This window comes from Cyphomyrmex costatus, unplaced genomic scaffold, assembly GCF_001594065.2.
Source record: "Cyphomyrmex costatus isolate MS0001 unplaced genomic scaffold, Ccosl1.0 scaffold92, whole genome shotgun sequence".
NCBI lineage: Eukaryota > Metazoa > Arthropoda > Insecta > Hymenoptera > Formicidae > Cyphomyrmex > Cyphomyrmex costatus.
In genome coordinates this window covers 102,508-112,302 of record NW_017280506.1, presented here as the reverse complement: position 1 = coordinate 112,302, position 9,795 = coordinate 102,508, and the positions used below count along the sequence as shown (strand labels likewise).

The following is a 9,795-nucleotide window of genomic DNA, read 5'->3' as shown; positions in this document are numbered from 1 at the left end:
TTTATTCAAGAAATGTTCTAAATACTAGTAGATAAGTTTAAAAAATTCAATTAAGATTGTTAAATTAAAATAAATTTTTATAATATTTTTTAAAGGGAAATAAATATTTTAAAGTAAATTTTGGGTACATATTAATGAGTCTTTTTTAATCTATAATATATAAATATATATATTTTTTTTAAGATTACTACCAAGAAAATATTCTTAAAAATAACCGTTTTCAGTACATATTAATGAGCTTTTTTAATTTTTAATATAAATATATTTTAAGATTACCGCCAAGAAAATATTCTTGAAGATAACCGTTTCTTAAAAGGAAGAGTGCAAATTGAATAATACTGTTAAATATAACTATAGCAAATAATGACTTCTTACAAGAATATCACACTAGCATCAAATTTAGTCAAAAAATGTTCTAAATACTAGTAAGTTTAAAAAATTCAATTAAGATTGTTAAATTAAAACAAATTTTTATAATATTCTTTAAAGGAAATAAATATTTTAAAGTAAATTTTGGGTACATATTAATGAGTTTTTTAATCTATAATATAAATATATTTTAAGATTACTACCAAGAAAATATTCTTAAAGATAACCGTTTTCAGTACATATTAATGAGTTTTTTTAATCGACAATATAATATAAATATATTTTAAGATTACTACACCAAGAAAATATTCTTAAAAATAACCGTTTTCAGTACATATTAATGAGTTTTTTTAATCTATAATATAAATATATTTTAAGATTACTACACCAAGAAAATATTCTTAAAGATAACCGTTTCTTAAGGAAGAGTGCAAATTGAATAATACTGTTAAATATAACTATAGTGTCAAATTAACTCAACGTGAGTCGCCATTGTTCCTACTGAATACATCGTTATTGTCACGTTAGTGTAAATTTGATATCATAGATCAGTGAACAATACTTTTTTTTTTTAGCAAACGTGACATTTTCCAATATTAGTGTAATCATATTTTCTTTCCGTCGGCAATTTTGGTCTTTTCACTATTTCTGGGCTTCCAAAAAATTTAGAGTTATTTTTCAACGTCTCTATGTTTACAGATAAATTTTTAACTTAAACATTAAAATCTGCATTTAATAAGAATTAAAATTTGAGAGTGAAATTTGAGAGTAAAATTTGGCTTATGCGAAAAAAGATTGCAGACACGGGGTTAATAAGAGAGAGCATACGTTAGTAGGAGAGAAATTATGTATGTAATGAGATGGCGACGCGTGTGACATTAATAATCGCACGAGTCTAAAGCTCCATTCTGGACAACGTGTGTAATTTGTATCTGAATTATTATTAATTAATTTAGAAGAGACAATTCTGTTTATAACTTTGTGTGCCGAGTAATTATGTGAAAGTCGCAAAATTGCGCGATAAAACGCGTATAAATGGAATTCTATGTTCTCCGGAAGTCTGACGTCGAATAATAGATCGTCTAAGGAAGACTTCAAGGATTCCGTGAAGTAACTTTCAAAATTTCACGTCGCGTTAAATATGTGAATAAAAAAAAAAAAAAAAAAAAAAAAAGAAGAAGAAGAAAGGAGACGCGAAACTATTTATCGCGGTGTAGCGCGGGACATTTCTTTATAGAACCGTCTCCTGCATAATTGCCGAAGTTTAAGAGATATCGGGAGGTCCGTGGAAAAGCGCTATAGAAAATCCATGGCATTAAAGCGCGCGAAACTTGGGCCCCGCAGTTCTCTCCGGGCGTATAAGCTAGACAGCCGTGGAGGATGGGAAAGCGCGGGATGAAGGAGGAGGAAGCGCCTCCCCGGCGCTCCTCCTTCGCGCGAACGTCATTACTTATTCCCGCGTAGCGCGCGGAACCTCTGGTGACGACAGATTTATCGGGTGAAAAATTCACGGGGGAAGGGAACAAGGCGACGTCGTCGTCGCGCGCGGTGTCTTCGGTTTCGGACTGCCAAATGGGAAAACGTTGTTCCTGTTGCGGCGAGATTGCCCCGACCGAGGGACGTCAGTCCGGTCCGAGAGGCGCGAGAAGGTGCAAATAAATCGACGTGACCGACATCTCCCATCTTCCTCGAAAGAAAAAAAGAAAAAAAAAAAGACAAAGACTGCTGTTTGCGGAAGCCGCGAATAATTTAGACGGGAGGTACTCTTTTCTTTTTAAATTTTTTTCCTCCCCTTATATATTCGCGATACTCTCGCGAACGACGCGGCGATTCAGAGGCGGCCACTGCAAAGTAGACGGGAATCGATTTTTATGCGAGAGCAGAGGCTACGAAAATTAACTACTTTTCCTCCGCGAACCGCATCGGCCGTTCTTAAGCGGTACCGGGTTATGTAAATAAAATATGCGGTGAACGTTTTTGTTTTTATTTATCGAAACAAGTACCTCGATGAATATAAAAAGCACACGTGCTTTTAAGGGATAAACGGTACATCTAACGTGTTCTACCGTGGGACGCATTTATTATTTTTCTAACAACAATGAGATTTTTAACGTCGACTGTTCGCAGTTATATTACTTTTCAACTAAATTAGTTACTGGGCTGCCAGCATTAAAAATCTCGTTACTGTTAACAAAAAAGTAATGATTACATATTAATCCCAAGGTGCATGTCTCTTGGTACCGCAGCCTCTCTCTCTTATTTATTTCCATAACACTCTTTGTACAAAAGATTTATCCGCGTTGCTTTGAACGCGAACGTTTTTGCATTTAAAACGAGATAAATATATATTTGGGTATTGAAGTGAGGGAGAAAGCGGAAATTTTCTGAATGCGAAAAATGCAAGCAACGCGAACAGAACTAAAATATTGCAGAAGATATGGATGAATAAAGGAATTATAATTCTAGAGATGTACGTCCGATCGTTCGATAATATTACAAGAAAATTTCAAAATACCACAGACCAATATTTTTATTTCAAAATATATAGATGTAGGATTTAACGTTATGCAATGTTTATATAATTCTTACCATATTGGGGTATTAATACTCCAGAATCAACACCAGAGTACGTCTTAATAGGGGTGTGGATTTAAAACCTACGGTGTTTATCTTAACGCCGAAATACGGTATATATTTAAGATTTGGATGGTGGATTTAAATCCATATCGGTCTTCATATCGATTAACACGGTAAGAATTTGTATAAAAATATCTCGTAGTGTTAAATCCACTCACGTACTTAAAAAATTGTTAAAGTAAAAAAGGGAAGAGATCGCGCGTTAATGCGAGTTGCAGCACTTTTTCGCATTTTGCATCTCCGGACAGACGTTTCTATGTACGTTTTGCGAATATAAAGAGTACTTCCTTCCGGTCGCCCTCGCTATTATTCAGCGACCGAATATTCGCAGATATAGAGAGTGCATTTGATAATATTTTCCCAGGGCACGTCGAGGCGTCGATTTTTTATTTAAGCATATCCGGCGGCGCGTTTCTATGCCGGAACGTCTCGATGGGCTTTCTTTTCCTATCCCGACATCCGCAACGATTGTGTTCGGGAAGCATGACGAGCCGGATGGCAGGCTCGAGATCGCCACCACCGAAGGTGGGTATATATCGTCGTTAAGAGAGGTAGACACGTCGAATCTGCGATTTCGATCGTGACGGGGTCTTAATGGACGCCCCGTGACTAACCCGTCCTTTACCTCGCGCTGTCAAAGTCGTTGACACCGGAGGAGCCGAGATCATTGATCGCGCGTCGTTTGCACATACGAGAACTGCTCGAAGAGGAAGCTGAAGGATGTTTCGGGAGGAAAGATCAATACTTGGCGTGGCGGACCAATGGGTATAGACGCGGAGGTAAAAAGAAAAAGAACCGGGAAAGGAATGAAAAACGTACCAAGTAAGCGAAAGGAAGAGAATCGATACGTAAATTGCGATACCATACAGTTCCTGACCGTTTCTGTGTTACGATCACTATAACGGTATATGCGACGTCCATGTCGAAGGGAGCGCGTTAATTTAAGGGGCACGAATAGGAGCGATATGAATCATTTTGCCGCAGCGCTCTTATATCACGTCCGTTCCCGGTGTTTTATTTTCTTCGCTTGTATACGTCAAAACGCGTTCGGAAACGACGTGCGAAAGATTATCAAACGTAAAATTCCATTGATCTCCATTGACGACTCGGTTCGAGATATACGGACATATTCGCTGATCCAGCGACCGTCGGCTTCGTGCAGTCTTTGATTCATCGATCAGAGAGGTAATCCAATAATCTCGAGTGACTATAGGGGATTATATTCGCCCCGTTCCCGCATGGGAAACGCGCGGTAGGCAAACCGAGACTCACTCGTCGGCCGCAGTCAATTACATGAATTACTTACCCGCGAGTTACTTTAATTAAGCGTTTAATTCCTCGCTTAATCTCGCGGGAAGCCGCGTCATGTCTCGTGACCCTTTTGTAAAAGTTAACGTTTCGACAGGCACTATATGGATCGCCCCGCGCGATAAAACGCATTTGGAGAAAAGAGAGAGAGGATCCGAAGCGGAGAATATTACACGCTGAATACTTGAACGCGTCTCGGCAACGGAATTTGTGCGCTCTTTATTTAATGAAGTGTCCGATTTACATCGCGTCTAAGCTTCTTAAAGAGAGGATGAAAACCGTACAATTTAATTCAATTGATTCGAATTTCAGCTTGAATCGAGATTTAGGTCATTCGTTTAAGAATTTGCTTATTGCCGCGTTCATCAGAAGCGCGGCTATGCTCCTGGAAGGGACAAATTAATAAGGAAACTTAAATATATATGTATAAGAGAGAAAATTAGAATCTTGACGCCCCGGTATACGTTGGCAGTATGTTCACGACAATTTACGATGCATTTTGTATAATAGCGCGGGAGAGAGAGAGAGAGAAAGAGAGAGAGAGAGGGAGGGAGGGAGAGAGGTAAACCGCAAGTTGTCCCAAGTTTTACTACTGGCCGTTTTATCACTGGTTGATAGACTGTATGAAAGGCCCGACAGCAGAGAGGAAGAGATACTTTAAAGAGAGGGACTAGCCGTTTGAAAATTTATGTTCCCTTTACCGAGAATTTTTAATGTTCACCAGAGATTTGTTGCCCGTGAATAAATGTGAAAATTCTGTTAAAGCGCAATAAAACGAAGCGCTTTTTACCGTTTATGCATGCTGCAAAAATGGAATCGCATAAAACTATCGCTTTTTTGCGCGCGGCTAATACGGCCCTCGTGATGAAAAATGCAAAGATGTGGAATTTTTGACAAGAAAAAAATCGGCTTGGAAATCGTCACAGATATACCCAAGGTAGAGTTCTCGATATAGGTTCGAAAAATGCGTTTCCACGCGCGCGAATAAAACGAAGGTCGTTCGTTTTCGCGACTCTCACGTTCCCCAGGACGATTTATTTTACTCCAGCCACGTTCGTCTCGTTGACATCGCATCGCATCGCCATGCGGCCGGTGGTCCTGTCCTATACGGTAAAAATTTTTGCGACGGTACGCCAGAGACGTCACGACGTGGCCGTATATTATATTGCCGCGGAATTATTCAATTTTAATCCCGCGTCACACACACACCGTGCCTGCGCGACCGCGGGATCCCCCACGTGCTTGACACACGTCTTTCCCTCTTTCTCGTGGCGGGACTTACTGCCGGAGTACGTGCATTGTCAGGATGTACGGTACTTATTGTGTCGTACGATCGTGCGATACTCATGGAATGCACGTGGAAGCACAATAGAAAATTTTAATTTTCTAATCGCAAACCGTGATTTATAGTACTGAAACATTTATTTAAAAGCAATATTTCTAAATACAATTATATGCAAGTATTGATGTATGCGTAGAATAGAGTGAGGAGGAACTTAGGCCGAAATCAGACTCTGCATTGAAAATTGAGATTGAAGATTAAAAATTGAAATTCGACCAATGAGGATAATAAAGGAATTTTAGCTCCTATTATTTTGATTAGTCGAAATTGAATCTTTCAATCTTTAATCTTAATCTTCAATGCGTAGTTCGATTCGGGCCTTAAGGGGTTAGTCCATCCTGAAACTTTCAGAAAATCGAACAAGTTTTTGTCGTTTAAATCGATTTGTGGTCTTAAAAATGTAAAATTTTTAATCCGAACGCGAAATTTCAAATATTAATAAAGATACAGTCGATTATGTCGTATTGTCTTATATACAAAATAACGTTGACTTGAAACTTTAATCTGGCTTTTTTCAAAAACGGTGGATACCAAAATTACTATGTTTGGTTTTTGCGATAACTTATATACATTTTTAGTAATCCATATTTTTATGTCGAATTTTCACGTGAAAATTGAATATCTTTTTTTTAGGAATTTTCACCATTTTCACATTTTTCAATATTTTTTAATTCTGCCAGATATTTCTCTAACAAATTTCACAGCAGATTACAAATAATTTTTTTTTTTTGGCTAAAACATACTTTGGATCTATTCTGCTATCCATCTCGGATGCATTCGTTATTTAAGCAAGGCCTCCAAAAAACGTGCTGCAGCGCCGCCATTCTTTTTTTATAATTATTGACGAATTAACAATTTTGTACACCAAAGTACGAGCAACAAATGTTTATAAAAAGATTTTTTGTATTATGTATAGTTTTTTAATTATTACCTCTCAAAATAAGGTACGACTTTAAGGCCTCCAAAGTGGACTAACCTCTTAAGGAAAAAGCTAAATGACGCTATCGATTATTTGTCGCGCGATTAATAAAAATCTTTATTTAAAAAATTCTCCAATTATTTGGCTTAAAACTACGATAATCAACATTATTGTTTATATTGTCTATATATTATCAATGTGTAATTATAATTTTATTAAATAAAATACAAAATCTTTACTGTTTGAAATTAGGTATCGTTGCCATGCAAGGAGGTTTGCTGAATCGGTTTTGGTTCTTGTTTAAAATTACACTTACATTAATAATATATAAATGCTAATTATATTCTAGTTTAAGCTAATATCCTTTGAATAAAGACTTTCGTAATTAATAAATATAACCTCGGCTTTAACTTTTTCTTTAACTATTCGCAACTCCCTATTCCCTCCTTATACATTAAAACCATCGAAAACATATAATAATATTTATCTTAAATAGCGAGTGCATTCTACAGTCACTTCTTATACTACTACATTAATTGTAAGAAACCAACAAAAAAGAACGATCCCAGGATCAGGCTAATGAGAGTTACCATGGTTGTTGATATGTGAATTGAATTCCATTTATTAATAATATGTGAACGTTTCGACTCTACTTTGGAGAGTCATCCTCAGCATACAAAATTTCCTCTTAATATATTTGAAAAGAGTCACATTCAAATTGACAGATCTGATGTGCGATCTCAAACATCAAAGCGCTTCATAACAAAATTCAATTTTAGATCAAAATCATAAAAAACCAAAAAATCATTACTAAAGTAAGTGTATCTCGGATGACACTATTATTTGAATTGTCAATTGGATGTGAGGAATGAAAGATTATCACTTCTCTAGTATACATCGCAATAATGTCGTCCGCGTTGCAATTCTCTCAGTTTCTCTCACATACTTATTATACGTACAATAAATAATACATAAAACTTAATATACGTTTAATCTGACTGAATATCGCTGGACTGGACTTTCGGAAAATGTGGGAGATTTAATGGCACGTGAAATTTCCGTCCAAAAGTGCCAATTCAGCGTGCCGTCGTAGCTTCTAGTGTTTATAGCTTATGCATTTGTGATAAGCGATCGTAAAGCCTGTTTTCCTTGCTTTCAGGGATCCTCGGCGATTGTCCTGCGGTGCGGCCACCGCAGTGGGGAACCGTCCGGGAGAGCGTTCTCGAGGACGGTACTCTGCAGATTGTGTTCTCGTGCGAGGCCGGCCGTATGCTGAGGGGTCGCAAGATAGCGACTTGTACCGCTGACGGTTGGGATCGACCCGTCCCGAAATGCGTGCCCAGTAAGATATCGCTTCTGCTTTAAACGAACCGGCGTCGTGAAGTCGTTACGTGAGAACGCAAGTCTCAAAAGTTCAAGCAGTCTCTCGTCGGGATTAATCGGGCGCGGAATCTACGACGTATATCAATCTCCATCCCGCGTTCCACGTCGACCGTTATACTTTTACTCAATTGACATTCGTCCGTTCGCGGAACGTATTTGTTTCGCTTCTTCAGCTTAACAGCGATTAATCGTCACCTCGATGATTTATTCGTTCAGTCGATCCGAATATATTTGTGCGTCACGTCCTCAATAATTACAGTATATAAATAGTATTATTGAGAAATGGGACTTCAGTTTAAACAATTCTGCGCGCCAATTTATATTGTTTATCAACGATTTATGTTTATATATATATATATATATATTGTACAGACAACTTAATTAACACCATTTGCAAATCACGCGTCCATTCCGGACATACAATATTTACGTTAAGAAGTATTTTGAATTAATATCTCAAATTGGAATCGGAGTAAATTAACGATTTGTGCGTATCACAACGTATCGCATGATGTCCCCGCGATGTCCATAGCTATGCGGCATTATACTAATTTGATCGACGTAAGTCAATTATCCACATGAAAGGCGAGCTTAACTCCTCGTGCCTGGCTCGGATGAAGCCTCGTCGCGCGCGTTCAATAGAACTGACGGACAAATCCGTTTACTGCGAGACATCGTGCTGTCGAAATAAAGGGACTCGCAGCGTCAAACTCGCTCTTAATATCGTAACGCAAATCAAGCTTTTGCTTAGTCAATCGGACACCCCCCCCGGACTCATGATCGACAGACGGAGATTGCTGGATATGATGATTAAACTCGCTTCCTTTCATTGTTCACTTTGATCGCAACGTACGATTCAGAGATAAATTTCATCTTAGTGTATATCTACACTAAAAAGCATTATTTTCCATTTCTTGACACAGTTATGTATAATTTCTACAGTCAGATACCTAATTATTCAAAAGTGTGAATACAAGAAGGGTTATGTTCTGTGAAATTAAACGCTGTTAAATTAAACGCTCCATATCGTTCGATTAGATTCGATCCGCGTTAAGTCGTAATCACACACTAAAAATGTTTTAAGGGGGGGGGGGGGGGGTAAGGTTAATTCGATGAAAAAAAAGCATATATTCATGAATTTTTTTATAAGCTATGGTTAGTTCCAGTGTATTTGGGTAATTTTATTTTAATAATACAATGTTTGAAGAATATTTCGTGAAAATTTGAACGAAAAATATGGAGAAACAATTGGCACGCAATTTTCGGAGGCGCCTCGAAAAAAGGGTGTCTTGCGGTGCGATAACTCGTTACTGGATCATCTGATGTTAAAAAACCAAAATTTTTTAGTTAGTTAATAAGTTTCTCAAGGTAACGCTGTCGATTTTTTTTTTAATCGATTTTTAAATTTTTGGTAACACTTGGAAGTCAAAAATCGATTTTTGCTATAAAAAATCGGTAAATTTGTTATTGTAAAATAAATAATAATTACTAAAAAAAAAAAATAAAAACTCGACAGCGTTACCTTGTGATTTATGTGTAGAAAGAGTGTACCAAATTTTAAAACGATCGGTGCAGTAGATTTTGAGTTACAGTGTGCACCGACTTGGAAAATGCTAAGTGTGACAAAAACGCTTTAAAGTTTTGTACAGTAGAAATGACCGAGTGTTTTGTCTATACTTACACAGAGTCATCGATGTATCTTGTATATTATTTACTCTGCACACTGCTTCTTTCTCTTCGTTTACAGCAGAAGAAAAAAAGTTATTCGCACACGAAACAGCTGCTAGGCAACCGCTTCGCCCAGCTGCTGGGCAGGTATACGAAATCGAGTCGGAGC

At 37.4% G+C, this 9,795-nt stretch overlaps 1 protein-coding gene across 1 annotated transcript in view; it reads left to right on the top strand.

Annotated features, from left to right (window-relative positions):
• Nucleotides 1-3,489: 3,489 nt before the first annotated feature.
• Nucleotides 3,490-9,795, top strand: part of LOC108781875 (fibrillin-3) — a 39,632-nt gene continuing 33,326 nt past the window's right edge. The window contains exons 1-3 of the mRNA XM_018549992.1: nt 3,490-3,531; nt 3,647-3,828; nt 7,715-7,917. Of these exons, the coding sequence (XP_018405494.1) occupies nt 3,490-3,531; nt 3,647-3,828; nt 7,715-7,917 (427 nt within the window). The remainder of the gene's footprint in view (nt 3,532-3,646; nt 3,829-7,714; nt 7,918-9,795) is intronic.